Genomic DNA, 22,876 nt, shown 5'->3' with positions numbered 1-22,876 from the left:
CGGCTCCCCTCACCTCCACACGGCTATATTCGTCCCTCACTCGTCTGTCTCACTCCGTCTCTCTCTCTCTCTCTCTCCATCACTCTTATCAGGATCAGTTTTTCATTAAGGCAACTCTTTATTATTTTTTCCCCCTCAGTAAGACCTTCCATTGAATGGTGTAGGTACTGACTTCAACTCACTTGATGTCGAGAATATTTTATGATTATTGATACGAGAGCAAGGGTTCATCTCGGGCCAGAAGGGTGTAAAAGCAAACACGTTGGGCAGGTTATGAAATTTTATGATATTAGGTGGAACGTACATTATTCTCTAGTAGTCATGATACATACATGTGGTCTCATTAGCTATTAGAAAGGCCATCATAATACAGAATTAGATCTGATAACGTAATCCTCCTATGCAATCTTATATTGCATTTAAATGCATTTATTATTGATCTATATAAAGCTTTATAGTATTTGAATGTGGGACTTTTCCTGTCCCACACACACTCACACACACACACACACACATGCCTGTACTGAGGTTTCATTGGACACAGGCAGGCTGAACCCAGACGTCTACCAACATTCTCCCAACATAAGGTATAACGTTTGTCACATACACACTGATGCTCTCTCATTAGTGTTGTTATAACTGTATTCCCTGGTGATACATATACGACCTCATGCGTCATACACTCTATACCTATGATCATTCTTCTACACACACATCCGTGAAATGTAGACACTTGAAATGCAAACACTCTTGAGATACAGATTTCAGGTACACAGAATTCAAGAGACGTACAGGACGACACCCTATCCTCTTGGTCCATCTCGATGAGGTCCGCCGACACGTTCACGAGAATTTGGCACGGCAAGCTGCCTTAGGCAAGTCATTGCTCATGTCTCCCCGCTGACTGGCGCCGCCACGGCCCCAGACAGTGCGCACGGGGAGAGATCAACCACAATTCATGCTGATGCCTCCTTCACACCTGCAGAATCATGAAGGATCGGTGACAGATGCATTATTCCAGCTGGTTCTCAGTAGTCATCTCCGTGCACTACCGTCGACGCACAGATTTCCGAACAGATCTGGTGCGCGGGTGGATGGTCTGGCGATGTTCAGGATATGTGTGTTCCTCCTGGTACAGACCCAGTTTCAAGCCACAAAATAACAGTTTTTCTTTAATGTCTTGTTTGAGCATCCTCAGCTTAAGCATGATCTCCTCCTTCATCAGAGTGTAGCACATAGCTATGATCCCCATGCCTATCAGGAGGTACATGAAGTTAATGATTAGTTTGGTCTGGCTGTCCTTCGTGGCCTCCCCGAAGCCACCGTTCCCAAAGCCCGGCACAAAGTCTCCGATGCCAATTTTGGCGAGGGAAGTGAAGGAGAAGTAGCAGGAGTTGAGGTAAGACCAGTTCTCCCACTCGGCGAACATGATGGTGCCGGTGGTCATGTAGAAGATCATGACCCAGATGCAGGCGGTAGAAGGCACGATAATGGCCTCTTCCTCGCCCTGCTCCTCGCTTAATTCCGTCTCCTCCAGCGTCTTGGTCTTATTCCTGTTGACGCATCGGTACATAACCCGGTAGAGGAACTTGAAAGACTTGGCGAAAACTCGACCCATGTTCATGAAGTAGACGATGTAAAGTGGGATACCGAGGACGGCGTACATAATGGTGGCGATCTTGCCCCACTCGGTCTTGGGCGTCATATGCCCGTACCCAATCATGGTAAAGACGCTCAGGCAGAACATCAGCGATGCTGGAAAGTTCCACACCTCCAGATGGGACCGACCGTCATACCCGCCCTTCACCACTTCTACGATTTTTTCTTGGAACTCGTAGAGCGTGACGTTGACGTCTTCGTACCATTGGTCCTTGTAAAGTATATTGAGGTGTTCCGTAACGTTCCACAACCTACGGATGGTGTTATTGTGGATCCCTATCGTGCGGTTTGTCATCCAGTACTCTTCCTTGCATTCAATGGCAATGAAGGCGAAGGCGCCCATGATAGCGTATGACACGACCAGGCCACCCACGCCTACTTGTGTACACATGAAGGACACGAATTTTCGACAGCAGTTCTTGCATCGCGCCCTGGAGCTCTGGGAAGAGGACGAGGACGTTCCATAAGAGCGTTGGGATGCGACTCCGTGCGACCGCTGAGACGCACGCCCACGCTCCACGCCCATCTTGTCGGCACTTTAAGACCTTGCACTTTACACAGGATGATCCCACAGGCCCTCCACTTCGGCCTGGGCACACTGACCCCCTCCACCGCACCGGTTACAACCGGTCTCAACGGGCTATGTCCACGACCCACGACTTAAACTATGACGAATTTTGCTCACGCCAACACTGGTTCATCCAGAAGTTTCTCGACACCTGGCCAAAGCGATCACTGGCGAGGGGGCTTGCATCACAGGTTCCATGTTTCCGCGAGGACCAGCCAGAGAGCGAGGCGTGGCCAATTTATTCGGCCAGTGCTGCTCGTCTGTGTGCTGCGCCTCCCTCGGAAGCAGAAGCAACACTGCGCCTACCCTGAGTCGTCCTCCCGCCCAACCCAGCCCTGACCAGTCAGCCTACGCAATTTACTGACGTCCCTCAGCGTTACGCATGCTTCCTGTAGATCACTATACCGTACAGTACTGATAGTATGGACAGCACATGATAGCCACACCCGTACTATAATTTATTCACCATCCGCTCCAAGACCACACTTCACCTCACAAGCTAAAATTGTGAGTTTAATAGACAGACATCACAGCCCCCTCTTCCCCTAGTGAGCTGGCACTGGCCCAGCCTCACTCTGCGGTCATGGCTCATACACGCATACATTCATACACCCCCAGTACACACCTCCCAACCATGACACAGCTACACATACATGTGAGGTAAAGCAACTTACCTAGCGATATGAATGATTATTAGCTGCCAGAATGAGTGTGAAGGGCCGGCATAGGTATTGAGGCTCAACTATTTCAGTTGCACCACACATGGTTTAACTTATACTGTTAACTGGCTGAAAAAGAGAAGAAACAGGACGTGTTAGTACACATAACAGATTATGTAACAGTTATAGAAGTTATTTGGCTCAGGAGTATCACCTAGCTGACAATGGCGCAAGAGAGATTTAACTTCAAATACATTAGGTTGATCGATAAATAGTCACGCCCCGTCACACACAGAACGTAGACCTTCAACATCCGTCGAGTGAATTAGCGTATCATGGTTGAGCCACACAAGACGAGACCCACTAGCCTTAAGGTATAGTAAGTGTGCTAAGATGATTCAGGTCTTGAGCGGTGGCGCGGCGGCCGTGTAAACATTCGCCTAAGAATACCTCTCGTAACACACACACAGACGCATTCTTATATACGACCACGTATACTTCAGTTTCATTCACATATATTGCACCGGCCGGGGACATGTACATTTTATGTGAAGACTTGCGCGAGTGCTCACTAACCCCATTACCCAGGGAGTCCGAAACATGTTAGAGAGGAAATTACACACACACACACACACACACACACAAAATTGTATTTGCAGACCAAGCAACTGGGAATCTGCTGGTTAACAAGTTTAACTCCGCCAAGGTTACTGGATATAACATTGCTTGCTTGTTATGAATCACAGTCCACAGAGTGTAGTCCATAACACACTAGGTTTCGGGAAGACTTGAAGGTTAGACGCACTTTCTGATATATTCAAAGTTTGAAAGAAATAGATATGATCTCAACGACGGAAATTCGTCTTTAGATAGGAAAATAAGAATTATTTGTCAGACACATTTACCCTCTAGCTATAATTTCCACAATACTAAGAAATCATTTGGAAAGACATCTATGATAGTTGGAAAATGCCCACCAATCTGCATTTGTAATGCGGGTATGATTGGAAGTCTTAAGACAAAGGACTTCAGACGTGAAACTTTAATATTGAAAAGTTTAAGCCAAAGAAATAATATGGCAATGGTTAAGCTATAGTTACGGTTTAAAGCTTATACTTGCATGGTTAACTGCTAGATTAGGTAAACAGCTCCCAGTGTGGATTCTTTTCTAACATTGGAGGCTCCAATCACCGACAAAAGTCCACATGAAGGTCTGGCCTAAAGTGAAATATAGAGAATTTATGAAATGGAAGAAAAAGGAGCAAGGGAGGGTAATTACGAATTTTTGAGGAAATGAAAAAAATCTATCTTTTAAAAGGTGCCAGGTCATAATTACTGGGAAGACATGAGAGGGTAGAGAGCTTCAAAACTTCGAGGTGTAGGGAAAGTTATCAAAACGGCAGTAGCCTGGTCTATCTAGAGGAGGTGAGGGCACACTAGCAGCCATCTCTCGGGAGCAAAAACCCAAGTAATACCTAAAGAAGAGGGAAGTGAACCAACATTGCGGTGTAGGGCAAGTGGGTCAAGTTTTGAAGTTAGCCTAGGAGAGCTTATAAAGCGGACCACTTTCGACTCAGCTCTGTGTGATAAGGATGCGGGAGCAGTACTCCATACAAGTACGGATCAATCCTTTGTACAAACAAAACAACTTTTCGGAAAAAAGAAATTTGGACATCTAAACAGGACTCCCGCATTCTTAGAGGCGGACATAGCTGTTTCCCCAGTGTAGAGTTTCCAAGAAAGAGTGAATGTTACAGTAATACTAAATATGTGCATTGAGTTAAGAGGTGAAATTACAGATTCGTTAAAGGAGAGAGGAAATTTGTAAGGAATTTTCGATCGAGAGATGGGCAGAAACTGGGTTTAGAGGCATTAACAACCAGCTTTCGTGTACTCCAGTGAGATATCCTGTCTAAGTCTGAGTTTAATGAGGACGTTATGTCTAAATGAGATGCAGGTCGAATGAGAGAAGAAGGAGCAAAAGTGAAGCATTTTGGGGGAGGCAGTGTCGAGTCGTCAGTGTGTGAGTGCATTTGGGTGCTAGTAGAAGAAAGGAATTCGTTGATAAAAAGGAGAAAAAGCGTAGGACACAGGTCAGAACCTTGAGGGACATAGGATTTCCCTAAATCTCTCATGGATAACGATCTGACATAGTAAGATAGGAAAGAATGCCACCAGTGGATCTCGCTTTACGGAAGCCATACCGGCGGTTAGAGCAAAAGCTGTGAAATTCAAGGTGTCTGAGGATATAGAAGTTACTGGAGGACCCTAAGACTTTGAAATGTTTGATGTCAAAGCACCAGGATGATAGGTAGAGGGCTTAAAACAGTCATCCCTCTTAGGGATAGGGTGCAAAGATCAGAGGGACACAGTACACAGGGATGGATGCCATCACGACAGTAAACCATGTTTTTGTCCAGAGAAAGAAACGCTTTACCGACAGTTCGAAAGGAGATTATGGGGAGGAGTATAGGGTTAGGGGGAGAAGGGATTTGGGAGTCATCCAAGGTAGAGCTAGAGGGGAAACGAGAACCAGAGTTTTGTCTACAGGAGAGACAGCTATAGCAACGGCAGAGCGAAAAGTGAAGGAAAGGTAGAGCGATGGAAGTTGTTAGCGATACCCTTAGTTAAAGAGCTAAAGACCAGGAAGATTTATCAGTGGGCGAACAGGAGAGGTTATCGACTCTTTGAAGAAAGGAACACTTTGCCCAACGGGTAACGTACTTGCAGTAATTATGGGTAGTGATAAATGCTGAATAGGAGTCAGAGGGAGAGTCCTCCAAGCCCGGTATGCCTCATCCCTTGCCTAAAAAGCCCCAGAACATGAAGGGCTGAACCAAGAATTGAAAGAAGTTGCCTTGGAGGAAGAAGGGATAAATGCTCCCATTGTTATGCGTTTGGTGGAGACAGAAGCATATCCTCGTAAGAGACAGTAATTTACCCAAGGAAAGTCAACAGAATTTTTATTTACTCCAGTTAGCTCTATTGAGGAGCCAATATTTACGTTTAATCAAAAGCGGCTGTTGAGGGGGGAGGTGCCATTAAAATAGATACAATTATGAGAGTGTGGTCAGCTGAACCAGTTGGTGGCGAGATTGTGTAGCTACAGCGCGAATGATTAGAGGTGAAAAACTGGCTTTCAGAAAGAAGTATGCTATTAAGAGAGGTTACTAGAAGTACCATGAGTGTTGGTGTAGGGGGAAAGGTAGTGGGAGGGGCTGGTACTACAACTGTCTGAGCCCTCCCTGTCTTTGATAGTAGAGTCAGGAGGGCACGAGAACCCATTCTTAGTACACCTTATTGTCAGAGACTAGGGACCGTAGTGTTGGACTGTATCATGATTATAATTAAAAACGATTGTTCAGCCAATGGCAAGAGACCTTTTGTGAAGGAAATGTGTGAGGTGTGAGTAGGTGTATGGTGCCTGTAAGGAGATGGCAGGACTAACCCGGTAAATCCCGTTTTAATGAGATGAGAAGTAAGACCAGCAATCCTAACATTGGAGGATGTAAGATGTTTCTGGGCACCACAATAACGGTCCTGATTCAGGACAGTAGTACCACCCTGGGCAACTGCTGTCAACAGCCTACTATCTAAGGGATTGTTCTAAGGGCAGGGGACTTGAGTAGTGGGAGGGGCCTATACCCTACCACCAGAGCCCTCCCTCTATCTGGCAGCAGAGCCACACAAGAAAGTGTGGTCACAGGAGTATACATTAATTTTACATGGCTTGAAGGAGGGACCCATTACTACCTGAGGCCTGCCTCTCTTTGATACGGATTTTTAAAGATGAAAATCTTATACGCGCCTCTTTTTCAGTTTTTTTTTTAGTGAGAAACCATCTTTATGAAAATAAGGATAAATACTAGCAAATAAAGATAGTAACCATTTACAGTAAGATTGTCACGAAGCCAGAAATCGTTACACAGAATTAATCTAAAATACGATTGTCATGGAGCCATAAATCCCTCCTTCCTCATGGCAGAGTACGTTGTATTAGTACGGTTCTGACATTGACAGCTTCCTTTCGCTCTGGTTGATCCAATTTTGGCAGACTGCCTCGCTCTTCATGTGTGAGCCAACGGGCCCGTCATTACCTGTTTTTGTATGGTGGAGGGAGAGAGTTCAGCACTCGTGGGACCTCATTTCTCGAACTTTTTTCCGTATTGCACAACTTTTTATACTTTTGAATGCTATCCGCATTCACAGTCTTGTAAATGAGTTGTGTGGTTTGTTCTTGTTACTATGTGGAATATCACAACAAAGTCTTCAAGGAAAATGGTCGATGTGTAGAGCAGCATAGAACATATTTGCAGCATTAACTTTGATAGTCTTCCATTGCTTGCATGTGAATCTTAAAAATTAACTTTGATAATCTTCCATTGCTTGCATGTGAATCTTAAAAATTCGACTGGCCCGTCAAGGAAAAAATACTTAACTTGTCAAGGGTATGTAAATATGTTGACTCGCTCTCCTCAGAGTTTAACAAGAACAGTAGTTGGTTGTCCTGAATTGTTTTAAGGCCACAAAAGATTCTAATTTTTTTTCCAAATCTTGACAAATCGTACAAATTTCAGTTGGGCATGTGTGTTATATTTTCAATTATATAAAAAAGGCTTAGTACTCATCCCAAGGATAAGCAAGAATGACTACGTAACAGGGAGACCTAGTAACAATACTAGGATCTCTCTTTTTTTTTTATTTCTATTATGGAATAAAGTATAAGAATTGAAAAAAAATTGACTCCGTAGAGAATGATTGCTAAAACGTCAGTGAGCCTTCCATATCCTCGCCATATTGAAGAGTAATAAGTAAACGGTATTGGAGGTCAGAGTTCTTGCAAAGCATTAGTCAAACTAATCTGTATGACTTAAGAGTAGCACCATCGTAAGCTAACAGTCTAGGATGCTGTGAAAGAATAAGATTCGAAGGTAAACTAACAACTGAGGGAATGAGCTCTATAGAACAAGTTCAAGCGTTTGATGAGTCACTGCTTTGTCATCTGTAATTTGTCGACAGTATAGTTTTCTTGTTTTTCTTCGACCTTCATACTTTGAAGATTTGTTATGACACACGGAAGACTGGATACTGACAACCAGCTCGGGTGTGACTGGGTTAGAAAGAACAACTCCATGATATCCAGTCGTGTCTGACACCTCATAGCATTACAGAAGTGGTCTATTTAGTCTTGAGTAATGCAGTGCTTCATTTCTGTTTTTAAGTAAACTTGTATTTCCCTCATCCAACAGTTGGTCAAGATTCTGTGTCAGATGACCAAAATGTGGCTATTCCCCATTTTTCATGAGCATATGTAACTTTATGGTATGTTTGCTCTGTAGATTACTGGAGTTTGCAGTTTGTTGTAACATATTTTACATGAATCAAGCTGACATTCAACTTAGGTTTGATGGCAGGTGTGGGAGCATTAAAATCAGAACTTATATGCACAGAAAGGCGCCGTTCATGACTGTTACTCAATCATATTAGTAGATTTCATATCTCCTCTGAAAATTTACAGGAATGACGCTTTATATTTTCATGTACCACATGACTGTGACGGTATTCCGAACACAACTAGTTGAATTTGAGCCTGTTTCTCGCAGAGAACATTTGGAGACATAATCCATATTGTCATATCTTTCCTCATCTATATGGGATGAACAGAGCCTTCTGTTGCCATGCTAAATTACATATCACTTTATCACACATTCTCCTCCATACTTCAGCATTTCAGCTGTGATCCCTTTTACTCCAGGTGCCTTTCCCACCTTCAACCTCATTATTGCCCTTTTTGCCTCCTTTCTTGCTATAGGCCCTTGCACTTGTGTTCTTTTTCTTCCATCCTCCATACCCTTGCATGTAACAACTGCTGCTCTACCTTCTCCCACATTCATCATTTCTTCAAAATACTCTTTCCATCTTCCTTTCACTTCCTCCTTTTGATTCAGCAACTCCCCTCTTTCCTTTTTCTCCTCCTTCCAATGCAATATTTTCCCGAAAATCTTCACTCACTGTTCTTCCAAAATCTTCATCCACGTCTTTGCTTTCCTCGATGATCTTAACATTCTGCTTATGGGTCTTGTATTCTTCCCTCCTCCTTTGCTGAGCTTCCACTGATACATTCCTTTTAAGCAGTCTACCACATGCTCTTTTCTGTTGTCTACAGCATTTCTAATCTCATGTCCACCATGCTTTTCCCTTTTTATTTTTATATTTTACAACCTTGTATCCAACTGTTAATTCTTAATCCTTTATCAGTATTTCTATAAACATTTAAAGAAATATATTATTCATACATGACAGCATTCCTACATTTACTGTGCTTCCATCTAGATTTGGTCCCCCTTCTTTCACACTCCTCCTTGCGTTCTTTCTGATTCATCTTCTCGCTGCCTACTCTCCAATCTTCCTTACAGCAAACTTCCACTTTTCCCTGATCCTAATCCCCACAAGAACAACAAAATGGTCAGAGTCTTCAAAGAATCCTCATACAATTTTAGTATTTAGCACACAGCCTTTCTTGACCTTTCATCTACTGCCATATAGTCAGTCAAACCCTTTAGTTCTTCTCACTGTCATTTCTCATCCATGTACAATTGGGTATCATGTGCTGAAATAGGGTGTTTGCAAAGAATAAACCCTTCTCAGTGCAAACAATTGCAAGATAACTTCCATTCTCACTTACTCCTAGCACTCCTTATTTACCAACTTTCATGCCAATTTCATCAGATCCCTCTTGGCAGATTCTCAGAAAATAGTTCACGTAGTCAAAAAGCAGTGATATTTGTCTGTGTTCCATCAAAGAAAGATTTGTAAAAATATAGATTAGTAAAGTAATCTCTTCCAACATGACATTTCTGCATATATTGTCAGGGTGTTCCATCAAAGAAAGATTTGTAAAAATATAGATTAGTAAAGTAATCTCTTCCAACATGACATTTCTGCATATATTGTCAGGTTTACAGTTGTCCTTATGATTTAATCCTGCATATGTTATTAGTGTGTGGATTTCTAGTTGCTGAGTTAAATATGGTTAACATAGTTTTTGGTTGGTCTGTTTGTTGAAGTTTATATGTATAATGGTGACCTGTTACAGATTTAATGATTGCCAGTACATTTTTTTTCAGAAAAGGTGGATATCTTCTTCATTGTGAAGCCAGATGCTACTGAAGTCATGCTTGTCGAAATGTGGGCGCTGTCACACATAGAAGTAGCCAGCTGAGAAGATGGTTGCTTTGAGCGATACTGATATACTCAAAATAAATAATGAGGTTGGTAATCTTGATGTTCTGTGTGAGAAAAATGATGATTATCAGGCATTTTTAAGACATGCTCAAAGATCCTATGAAGCATTCACAGAAAGTAAAAGATATAGTTCAATATTGTAGAAAATTGGTATACCAGCTAGCTAGCAATGTGTACATGATGATGCCAGCCTTAAAGACACAGTGAGTCAGGCTGGTAGTGGTGCCATGAATAGGGTAACGTGCACTGCACCACACAGGGCTAGGTTCATGATTAATCCCTCCCATGCTGGAGTTACTGCAGAGAACCAGAATAGTGAGTCATTTGCTTCTACAGATGATGCTATGAACATTTATGTCTTGCCAGATGAAGATGAGATCTTGGAGTCAGGAAGAATAAAGAGTCTTCATTAGTTGTAGAAGCAAGTATGGCAGAATCACAGGAAGCAGAAGATGGACTTTGGAAAGATATGCAGTGCAGCTGCCAGACAGGACTGTTCGGTGCGACAGGGTATGGCTTCCATGCCCCAGGTTAGTAAGAGTGCCAGTCAAAATATAGAATAAGTAATGAATTTCAATTCAAAGTCCGTAGAGATGTGCCTTCTAGTCTTGTCTGTAGGTCAGTGTTAGATTCAGAAGCTCCTGAATGGTTTGTGTTGCCGTACCTGGGTCTAGGGGGTTGAGCCTTATTCACTGTCTCAGGCCATCTGGGTTGAGCAAAACCATGTACAAGGCTCAGAAGTAATGCATTCAGATGACTGGCTTCAGAATAAGCCTTCAGGTGAGATAGCACGCACACCTGTGATTAATAAGTCTCAGTGGAACAAATTGGTTCAGGATGATAAAATATGCAAGCTAACCATTTCACACTTTAAGATGCTATTGGACAAGGGTCTTTTGAAACAGTTTCTGTTCTTAATAATGCTTGGATATTGCTTCATCATCAGCAAAGGCACTTTACAGACATATTTGAACTTCCCAAGGTTGGGTTGGGTAAGATTGATGGCAACCCAATTAAGTACTGGGCATTCCTGCAAGCATTCAACCAACGTGTAGGAAATACTGTACTGGGAAAGCTTATAAGGCCATTGAGTGCTGTGCAATGATGAGTCCCAAGGTAGGCTATCCTAAAACACAGGAACTGTTGAGGAAAAGATTTGATTCTAGTTCCATAATAATGGAAAGGTGGAAGCCTTGATCATAAACCTTTAGATCATGAAGTTCTATGTGACCTTGTTTATGATGTGCATAATTGTATTTAGATGCTGCAAGTCGTGCAGATTCTTTACAAAGTGAATAACAAAGCTATAATGGCTAAGATAGTTGCTAAGTTACTTATGCAACTACTGGAAAGATGGTTGGATAAGGCAATGCAGGTAGTAGATATGGATGCGAAGTACTAAAGTATCATACATTTGGCTGATTTTCGTGAGGAAACTGCATGTAGAAGGTATGACCTAGTTTGTGAAATAAGCAGTGGGAAATTTAAAACAAAGGGTGTGTGAGGTGTAGGAAATCCTAAGAGTAAGGGAATGAAGTTTAATGTGGAAGTTGCAGGCACTATCGGTGAAACTAATGGTTCCATGATTCCATTGCCAAACAAGCCAGCTTTTATCAAGTTATCCATAGCGAGGAAGGCTAAGCCCGAGCTGAGTTGCTATTTCTGTCAGGCCAAACATGGGTTGTCATTGTGGTAAGTCACGTAACTGTTGGAAGGAGGGTACTTGCTATATACAGTGGTGCAAGATGAAACAATCAGACTGGCTGCATTTCAGATTGCTGGTAAAGGGTCTTGCCCCAGGGACAGTCACCCAACATCTTTAGGTGAGGAACAGGCAGCTAGACCTTGAAGCTTTGCATGTCAGCCATCCTCTGGAGAGTGCACAAATGGGTCAAAACAATTGCCATGCTAGACCTTGGAATTAACAAAACTTTCTGTAACAAGGCCTTTGCAGATCAGCTTGGTTTGGAGGGCCCTCAAGTCACTGGAGACTTTGAACTCTGGCCAAGAGTCGGAGATTTGTGAAGTGGCCATAGTAGTGGCTAGTTTTAATGTCGGAAAGGACAGGAGCTGTCATTCTGTTAGCAAAGGGTTTTGCAATTGAAAACTTCAGACATAAGGGACAGTATAGTAGGCCCAGATGATGCACAATAGTGAGATCACCTAAGGGGGCTGAATGAATAGTGTAGGTGTCTGTATCGTAATTGGGGCAAGACACTCTTCATTCTTCAAACCCTTGAAATTAAGACGAGGAGAGGATGATGAGCCTTATGCCACCTGTATTGTATTGAGCTGTACCCTAAATGGCCAATGGGTGGTGGAGTCAGTAGTGGAAATGCAGCATGTAATCTGTCCATGCTTTGCCAGCACCATAGCTTAGAGGCCCAAGTGGAGCAATTTTGGAAATGATTTCAGTCAAGCCTTAGCAGAGGATCAACTATAACTGCTGCTGAATAATTAGTGTTGCAGACTTGGGACTGATCCATCAGTTTGGTCAAAGGGCATCATCATCTGGATCTACCATTTAATTCTGACCCACTTGGATCCATAACATGGCTGAGAAGTTGTCATATTTGTTGGAAATGTGTCTAATTGGAAATCCTGAACTACATCAGGAATACAAGGAAGAGATGGAAAATCTTTTTGCTAAAGGATATGTAGAACCAATCCCAGAAAGAGAAATTGGAGCACTTCTAGGGAGGATCTGGTATATTAATTCTGTATTGTAATGTGGTGAACCCAAATGAACTGGAAAAAAATTCACATTCGATTTGATTGTGCAGCCAAGTAGGGAGGAACATCAGATTAAGTCCTTTCATGGGCCGTACTTGATGAATTAGTTAACTGGTGTACTAATAAGATTCAGACAGCATAAATTTATGGTGATGGAGGATATAGAGGTAGTGTTCTACCAATTAAAGGTCTCATGACAATGGGATGCACTCAGGTTTCTGTAATAGCCTCTAGGGGTTATTGGATAAAACCAGTAGGTGTACAGGATAACTGTACATATCTTAGCAGGTGTACAGGAGTCCCAGTTGTGTAGCCTTTGTTTTTCACTGCACAGCTTAGGATTACAGTAGCTTGAACCCAGAGGTGACAAGGTCTGTAGTGGAGAAATTTTTATGCTGTAGACTACCTGAAATCTTTTGGTAGCATGGACAAGGCTATTAGAATAGTGGATCATCTGTGTCAGTTACTTTTACTGTCAAATGGAGGTTTTCATCTTACCAAATGAGTTAGCTACAGTAAGTAGGTTTTTGACATTCCAATTAGCAATAGAGTGGAGGAGCTCGAAGATCTGCATAATGAATAGTGATTTGAGTCAGTTACATCACTTTTGTGATACCTCTTAGGATGCTTATGGCTTAGTTTCCTACCTCAAAATTGTAGATGCAAAAGAGAAAATTCTCTGTGGCCTGAGGACAGCTGAATCTAGTGGTGACATGATTATGCCCATGATTCCTAGACTTGTGCTCTCAGCAGAAGTACTGGCCAAGTGGACAGCATACTGCACATGTAGCTGAAATTGGAATTGCAAGAGTCAGCTTTCTGGACTAACAGTGTGATTTATGAATAGCACATCAGAAATTGAACCAAAAGGCTCCAGATATTTGTAGCCAACAGAGTTGTGACGATCCTTGATGGTTCCTCTCCCAGGAAGTGGAGTTATGTAGATACCATGGCTAATCTAGATGATGCATCCTGGAGTTTAGTTTCACTTTCCAACCGAACTTTTCTCCCTGACTGCTCAGCCTCCCTCTTTGAATTTTCTGGCAACCCCTTCTGGGGGTATGCCCCCAACTTTAAGATAAACCACTGGTCTGGACAAAGGGTATGGGGTCTTCCTGAAGGATGGTCCAATTTATAATTTAGATCCATTTATGAACCTTGACAGCCTTCTGAGGGTAAGAGGACAACTTCCAATTGTCCCATTGTCCAATTAGGCAAAACAATAAGTGATTCTACCAAGGTACTATCACATAACCATGACCATAATACATTTCCACAAAATTGAGTTGAAGCACTCAGACTGGGAATATGTGATGCCGCTTTTGCAGTAAAACTAGCGGATCCATAAGGCTTGTCCCTTGATCAAAAGAGAGTTGAAGATGTATTTTGACCTGTAAGGAGATGGCTAAGTTACCAGATGATTAAGGCCCTGTGGTTAAGCTTGCATATACGAACATAGGAGTATATTATTTTGGTCATAAGGGCCCTGTTGGAGTCAAGAGGAGAGGTATGATCGTCTGTTCGCCTACCTTGCAATGCATGGTGTGCACATTGAGAAGATGTATTCCTTAGATAAAGAATTCTTCAGAAATGCTGTCAAAAGATTTGCCTCTAGGAGGAGAAAAGCCTGGAATTGTGATGAATGGCTATCAGGAAAAAAAAAATTCACTGCTTGAACAGATGAATGTGGAATACGTGCTTTAAAGGATAAACTAATAAAGCATTCTATTTAAATATTGTATTGCTTAGGGTTGGAATGTCATTACAGAACCAAGCCTTATAAAGATTGTAAAAAAGGTTTTGTGAATATGCACAAATGTTTGGAATTCAATTCAATCAGTCAGACAATTGGTAGATAATCTTGTTGCCCTGCTGAATGACTTTTGAAAAATGGGCCTTTAATGTCATAAAATACTATACAGCCATTTTAATTACGATATTCCTATGGATAATTAATTTACATAATCAAGGCAAAGCATACATGCAGTTATACTATGGGAAGACACTTTATATACTGTGGAGCAGAAATAAATATTAGTATACGACTAGGTTTACCTTTTATTATTTTTTTTTCTTCAAATATAAAGGAATCTCTTCTAGGACATCTTTGGTTGTAGTAGCTGATACTGTATTCAGTACAAGACAGAACCTCACTTTTTTTTTTAAAAGAACTTCACTCTTGTGAATGGATCATTAAGATCACTTGCAGTTAGTTTTTGACTAGGGAGCCAAATTCACTTTCTCAAACTGTAGATTATATGCCAAACTCCACATCAGTAATTACAAGCTGAAGGTATTTCATATTTTGGCTGTATATAAACACACACTGCCTTATGTAATTCATGCAAATCAAGCGTGCATAATTGGGGACAAAATCAGTTAATCTAAATGTACAAATTACATTTTAAAAATAATTCTCTAACCCATATGGTCATGTTTTTCATGATGACAACTCATTCCAGTCAACAAGAATTCACATTGTCTTTTGACAAATTTTACATAAAACACTTCACTTAAAATGAGGTGATTTAACATCCAAAGGGATATTTATTATTACATCAGTGAAATGTTAAAAAACATTTATGAATTTGCACAAATAAATATGCATATAAAAATATTTCAGTCTGATCAGTAGTTTGTACATATGATCAGGGAAAACTCAGTTTCAAATGAGATCTATGGTAATTCACTTCCAGTAATTCATAACAGACTTGGTCTGTAAACTTACATGCAAACTTTCATAGGTGCCTTTCAAACCAGATCTATCATTAATTGATGATACAAGTTCAATGAAACAACTTATGTACAAATACATGTATTACAAATATCAAATGAATAGAAACATATTGTGCTTTACAAGCCAGACTTAGAAATTACATTTGTTCATAGTATACTGTAGAAGATAAAGCTGCATCACTGACTTTCCATGAATACAGACCTTAAAGCTAAATGACTGTATTCATGGCACTGCTATATAGCAGATATGACATGTGTCTTTAATACATCCCACAAGCCAGCTCTGGGAAGCACCAAAGTGTATCTGCAAGAATGAAGTCTTATGGCAGTTGGACACTGACATCACTAAAGATCAAGATGAATCATTTATATACAGTCATGGCCATTACACGAGTCATAATACAAGCATACTGTACAAACAGTACTGGCCTATCACTCACATATACACATGCTCACACTTATTTGCACTGCAGATCTACAGTTGTAGAAGAAATCCAGTTACCTCCACAACACCCAAAAAAATGGCGTGGATTTTTTCACAATGTATTGTGTTCAGGAAAGTATTACTAAGCAATAGTTACTTACATATAGATTTCAGACACACTTTGATACCACTGAATAAATTTAGTCCCTGCAAAAACATCTTATGATTACATTAAAGTGGAACTGAATTATAGAATGAACTAAAACCTACTCTCTGCCTCATGAAAAATATACATTTATAGTAAAGCACTTTAGTTTGACTAGTTTACTAATCCATTAAAAAATTATATTATGAACATGACATTAAAACCTGCTGTCCAAAGGATGCTGTTACAGTAAATCAGTTCTCTATATCCCAGTAACAATTACAAAATAACTTGCAATGTATTTATACCAGAGTTACCAGTAAAAGATTATAAGGTTGCCCCAGATATTAGACTTTTTAGATAAATTTTGGTTGCTGATTCTAAATATATCAGTTTTTCTCAGTCAGCTCTGGCTATTGAGATATACCCCTAATTGTAATGCATACAACCAATCAGGCACAAGGATTGATAACTACAAATCATGAATTTGTTGCCTTTTTGATAAAAAAAATTGCTTCATACAAGTTCAATTTGTTTATGATTAAATTACATCCATAGAATCAGATAATGGTGAAACAAGCATAGAAAGTCGTATGATACAATGTTCATTTACTCATCTCACATTTCAGATGTGGTGAGTTGCCCCAGGACAATCATATTGAATGGTCCAGCAGTAATATGCCAACCCCAGCATCTTCCTTCATGGTTCTAGAATCTTGGTGGAATCATTCACCCTGTTCCTTGTCACCAAGGTTGTTTGGGAAATGGTCCAAGTGGCTGTGGAGGTAATGCACTTTGATGCTCATTTTACAGCCAAGTTGACAGAAAGAACATATTTTTTCCACTAGTTCAGAGTAGTTCTCTGCTTTATGGTTCCAAAGAAAATTCATTACAACCAGAGAGAACAAAGACCATGCATCTGCCTCAGCATTGTCCACTGAATCTCTGAAATGCAAGTCTTTCATGAGTTCCCTGATTTGCAGCCCATCGAAAATACCCACCCTCAGCACTGGAAATTTTCTGCATATGTAGTCAAAGCAGTCCCTTCTTTGTTCAAAGCCTTCACAGACTGTTTCAGTAAACCTAGATTGCTGTGCAGTGGTATTATCTCTGTCAACCAAGGGTTCTGCAATTACATTCTTTTCTCCAACCACCATGCTTTCTCTCAGAGGCCATTGTTTTCTCACCCACTGCTCATCCTTAGCTCTACTATCCCAGAGACAAAGCAGGGAGACTTGGTGTATCCACTCTGCTGACCCTGGAGAGAAGTTATCTTAAGATCCATACAGCTTAGCAATTGATCATGGTATATCTTCTGCAAGACCAGGGTGATTGCTTCCTGCTGTTGTCATCTTAGTTGAGTGACCAATTGGGATTGATCCATATTTGTTGCCATTGTGTAGAAGCACACATTTTAAGCTCTGCTTAGAAGTATCTATGCTCATGAGAGGTACATTTATTGATAAATGCATTATCTCAAAAACTAGAGCTGCTGCTAGAAGGAAATGGTCATAATCTTATTCAGTGGTGTGAATATACCTAGAATCATGTCTAAAATCTGAGGCACCCCAAATTTTTTTTTAAATTTGTTCCCTGTGAATTATGAATCAGAATGAAAGCAAAAGACTGATGCATCATTCCACTTAGCAGCTGAATCTGTATAGAGCAAAAAATGACTAGTTATTGAATATTCCCTCACCTAGAAGTATGATTTACAAACAGGAGATTCTCTGCATTAGTAATTTCCAATCACAACCTCATACTGATACCCTGGACTATAATACTGATATGGTGACTATTAGTATGCTACTTGCAGACCACTGTGAACTTGTCTCAAATTTAATTTCAAATGCACCTTTTTTCTTTATTCTCTCATCGGAGAAATAATATTTCTTTCAGATGTATGAATTTGGAATACCCTAGTTATCTGGATTTTGAGTTATACTAAACAGAACTACATGGAATAATAAAACAAATCACCGCTTCTTTAATCAACAAAAAAAAAATCACAATTTTCTATCATTACAAGAACAACTGATAATATAACATCTGGTATTTTATGTAAATTCGCTTTCTAATGAACTTTATAAGATGGATAATCCCTAAACCATAAAGCAAATGTGATAAATAGATTCTTTCTGAAATATCAGGAAAAAATATTATATAAAAATATCAATATTTGTCTAAAAACGATAAGCAGAGGTGGGGAACCAGATATAAAATTTTATATATAATGTGATTTCATTTGGCAAAATGTAAACTTTGGTGTAACAATGCAACCAGTGCTTTCCAAAGTTTACAGTGTTTCCATTACAAAATGCTATCCTGGCTACTAAAATGCTGCCTACATTTTACATCAAATGATGCTGAAATTTAAGCTTCCTGAATGGATATGCACATGGGAAAATCATCCCTCAACAGAGTATACGTGCACTTTTCATCTTCCTATTCAGATGTGGCTGCAAACACTAAATTAATCAACTTTAATACATATTTTACTACTAATATAAATAATACAAGTTTAAAGGCAAGAATGACTTTTCAACTTAAAATTTTCTGTACCCTGATTCTGCTAACTGCATGAAGACCAAATCACAATGTCCATTTTTCTCTGGTCACATTGTAATAAACCCTTAAATCCTTCCATCGTCCTCTGTATGACCAAATATATGTAACCATATTATGAAATTATGAATATTTGACTATTACAGACTAAACAGCATGTAGCACTGTTGCACACACAGTTGATTTTAAAGGAACCTTATCTTTACTTCAATTTCATGCTCCTGAATTTTCGACTGTTTGCAATACATGTGTCTCCTTAATATTCTATGGCTTCAGTACAATGAAAAAAAAAATTAATACCATGCATCACTGACTGGATTCTTCTTGTTTTGATGTTCACTAAACTAAAAAGGAACACTTCTAAAACTTTTTTTTTTGAACAAACAATATTTGTTACCAAGGCAAAAGTTTGGTTCGGATATTAAAAAGACATCACTGGCACCTGATGTCTTACTGGACTTGCCCACTAAAATTCAAGTATGGAAAACAGTTGCTAATAACGTTTAGTTCAGTTACATTTATGATATTAATGGCTATATGCATAGAGTATTAAGTTCATGTAACAAACTACTTTTGGAATAATTTCTGAATGCAAAATATTTAGACATCAAACATGCAACTCTAACTTGTCACAGGAAGGCTTTAAAGAAATTGCATACTCTGATCCTAACAACACTCACTTTGCATTTCAAATATTTCCCCATTAATCATTAGTCTTCATGACCTTATATTCAAGATACAAATTACAAATCAACATAAACACTTCACCACACAATTTGTCATAAATAAGTTACTGCTGTGAAAATGGAGAACTACTAGTACCTCAAATGTTTATACAATATCTGAGTTGCCGATTAAAGACTTGTAATCAATTATACCTCTCAACCAAACCCTTATGACAAATGGATTAGGAAATTTTTCTTGTTTAGGGAGGGATACTTTGATTAAACAAGAATAAAAGATGCCAATTCATCTGAAAATACATTTTTGTTTATCAGAGGTTAAATGCATATTATTTCATAAAACCACAAAACGTTACCACTGAGGCCAAAACACACTGTATAAGGGAGTTATTTTGGTTGAGAGAGAAATCCTCCGGCTCAAAAATCTCATAACCGAATTGGCCTAGCATACATTATTCCAGTTAACATAGGTAAATAAACAGAATGTAAATGTTGAATGGCACAAGTGTCTTAACCCATATGATAAAACTATTGCAATATTGTCAACCTTACTGATATCCATTTAGAAAAATAGCGGCTGTCTAACTATTGCTTTTCATGTTTTACTAAAAATTATAAAACAATCAATATTTTAAAAGAAATATGTATCCATAAGTGTGTAGTTTTATGTGTGGTGAACAGAAGGCTCAGGTGCACAAGAACATGGGCGGGGAGTTGCGGGGGCTGAACCTGGTGTGGCTGAACTTGGTGGAGGAGTAGGTACTATTACAGGTCGACCAGCAGACAGGTCCATTAATGCTTGGTGTAAGACGAGAAATGAAGGGCGGTCATGGGCACGCCGCTGCCAGCACCAAGTTAAAACTGAATATGCTTCTGGTGGACAGTGGTCAGGGCATGATAGAATTCCCCCTTCTTTCAAGAAACACACAACCTGTTCATGAGTCATCCCATAATATGGTTGCAATGCAAAAGAAAATATTTCCCATAAACAAACCCCAAAAGCCCATACATCACTCTCAACTGTATATTTGTTGTACAAAATGCTCTCTAAGGGCATCCAACGAATAGGAATGGCATCACTGTCATCGCCTCGGTAGTAGTCTGCAATATAGATCTTTTGTGACAGACCAAAGTCTGCAATCTTAACTGTCATGTCATCACCAATAAGACAATTTCTAGTTGCCAAATCTCGATGAACAAACTTACGGTTCGAAAGATAAACCATGCCAGCAGCAATCTGTGTTGCAATCCAAAGCATGTCCTTATATGACAGCTTGGTGTCACTAAATGTGTCTCCATTAGAGGAACGCACAATATAGTTGGTTGGGGAACATGACCTGAGGAACTCATTGAGATCCCCACGACCCATGTATTCAAAGAGAAGACACATGGGACGCCCTACAGCACACACTCCAAGCAATCTTACAATATTAGGATGGTCAAACTCTGCAAGAATGCAAGCTTCACGTTCAAAATCTCCAAGCATATCTTCTGATGCTTCTTCCTTCAGTACTTTAACTGCCACCATTGTCAACTCTTCTCCAGACACTAAACCAGGTGCTTTCCCCTGCAATTAAGATATGAGGTACAATTACTTATTAAGTAACTGCTTCAATAAAAAGTACAGGTAACTATGATATACGATACAGAAGTAGATAAATGTGGTTACCCAGGACCTATCTATGGGCTCCTGCATCTCAAGGCTGCACTAGTTCCACTTGCAGGAAAGAAGAGTCCTTTAAAGTGAGAAGTTTTTAGACAAGACTGTAATCTCAATTATACAGCCTCCCCAAAGATGACTTTCCACTTATCTATATTTATATATTATATCTATACTATATTATTATTATCATATTATTCTGCATGTATATTTGTATATGTTGATATGTATAATGTATATATATATATGTACATGTATGGGCTAATGGCTGGTGTTAGAATGATTTGTGTGGAAGGAGTCTAGGGCTGTTGCAAAGAACGGAGTGCTGAATGTATTGAGGTGAGATTTTACTGAAAGTATTTTTGCTATGTGCAAAAGGTTTGTGGTTGCTAAGCAGCCAAGGAAGGGGTCTACTGCTGTTGCAGAGAAATGAGTGCCAAATATGTACACGGCTTTTCCAGAAACATACATATCCTACATCTACATTTTTAATTTCCTGCAGAGAAGTAACACAAGTCTATCAATCAGCAGTTCACCGTTCTTGAAGGATGCATTCATTTTTACATGAACTTATACCATGGTAATACTTACTGCTACTATGTAATTTGCCATTTCATGTTCAGAAAACTGCAGTATCAAAGTGCTGAAAAAACATTGGAAAAGTATTCTTTGATTTCTGGAATCAGGTGCACCTTCAATGTAAAAGAACTCAAAAAATTAACTTGAAGATGGAAACCTTTTAATAAATACAGTAAAACTGCCACAAAGAAAACTGCAAAAAATTAATGCTACAAACACCTTGCAAAGAATGAAGACTATTATTTTTACCTCTGACATGCTTAGATATTTAAAATCCTACAGTGGACTAAATTCAATGCAATGATCCACTGAAAGTCTTCTATGTTACACAAAGTATCATAATATAATGAAAAAGATTTTCAGTGATGAAAATGAAGGATTAAAAGGTAAAATATCATTAGTTAACTTAACCCAAAATTATAAACTGGCAATAGAAAAAAATTGGGAAAGGCATTCTTTCTCACCTGAAATACCCGGCCAAAGGCACCCTGCCCTAGATCACGGATGTAGATGATACTGTTACGGTCATATTGTAATTTCTCCAATTTTGGGTTGAGCTGAGCACAAGTCTGGTGGTAGGCAGAATTACGGGGGAGCTTTGTCAAGTCTATATCAGCCTCCTGATAATTACAACAAATGGAAGTGATTAATTCCTCAACACTAAAAGGATAGAACAGTACACTACAATAAAAATGCAAACAGTCCTGGCTACACAGCAACTAGTTCCATGACCTGAGGCCCTAATGATGTGAATAAATAAGTGGGTTGTGTATTGTGTCCTGTATTTGTGGAAATATGCCACACTTGATTTATTTCTTGGAAATATCTTTAAAGATACTGCAGTTACTGAGTACTCCTCTCATTAGGGAAGTTGGAGTAATAAACTGTCAAAAGTATACACAACCTTACATAGCATGATCTATCTGGCATCTATTAAAACTTTTCTTCAGTCTTTGTGATCAAGAGAAGAAATGTACAGAGGCAAGAAAGGGCCTCGCTCTCAGTTTCTGTTCATGCTAGCCTATTGGGGAAGATTATTTCTCATATTGTTCATGGTAGCATAAAAAAATGATTCACAATAATATTTTATGACTAAAACATCGATTTTAATCTTTCAGAATGCCTCCATTATCCAAATTTATTTCTGCAGTGACAAGCACGAAGGATCCTCCATAATTGGTTTCCTAAAAGAGACGCTCATCTGAGGATTCCTACATTTG

At 39.7% G+C, this 22,876-nt stretch overlaps 2 protein-coding genes and 1 long non-coding RNA gene across 4 annotated transcripts in view; 1 reads left to right on the top strand and 2 right to left on the bottom strand.

Annotated features, from left to right (window-relative positions):
• Positions 1–265: 265 nt before the first annotated feature.
• On the bottom strand, positions 266–2,542 carry LOC139762576 (TWiK family of potassium channels protein 18-like). The gene has a single exon (XM_071687603.1). The coding sequence runs from the start codon at positions 2,183–2,185 to the stop codon at positions 1,049–1,051; it is 1,137 nt and encodes a 378-aa protein (XP_071543704.1). The 5' UTR covers positions 2,186–2,542; the 3' UTR covers positions 266–1,048.
• A 7,456-nt stretch (positions 2,543–9,998) lies between these two features.
• On the top strand, positions 9,999–18,258 carry LOC139762346 (uncharacterized). The gene is made up of 3 exons (XR_011715696.1): positions 9,999–10,157; positions 10,498–10,661; positions 16,799–18,258. It is a non-coding gene; the product is annotated as an uncharacterized lncRNA (long non-coding RNA).
• Positions 18,259–18,403: 145 nt separating this feature from the next.
• LOC139762345 (tyrosine-protein kinase transmembrane receptor Ror2-like) overlaps positions 18,404–22,876 on the bottom strand; it is a 422,639-nt gene continuing 418,166 nt past the window's right edge. For both annotated transcript variants that reach the window (XM_071687040.1, XM_071687041.1), the window contains 2 exons: positions 22,121–22,276; positions 18,404–20,984 (listed from right to left, as the gene is read on the bottom strand). In XM_071687040.1, the coding sequence (XP_071543141.1) occupies positions 20,082–20,984; positions 22,121–22,276 (1,059 nt within the window). In that variant the 3' untranslated portion in view covers positions 18,404–20,081. The remainder of the gene's footprint in view (positions 20,985–22,120; positions 22,277–22,876) is intronic.

The sequence above is a fragment of the Panulirus ornatus genome, chromosome 43, assembly GCF_036320965.1.
Source record: "Panulirus ornatus isolate Po-2019 chromosome 43, ASM3632096v1, whole genome shotgun sequence".
Lineage (NCBI taxonomy): Eukaryota > Metazoa > Arthropoda > Malacostraca > Decapoda > Palinuridae > Panulirus > Panulirus ornatus.
The sequence above is the reverse complement of the archived record's forward strand: the minus strand, read 5'-3'. Positions and strand labels throughout refer to the sequence as shown.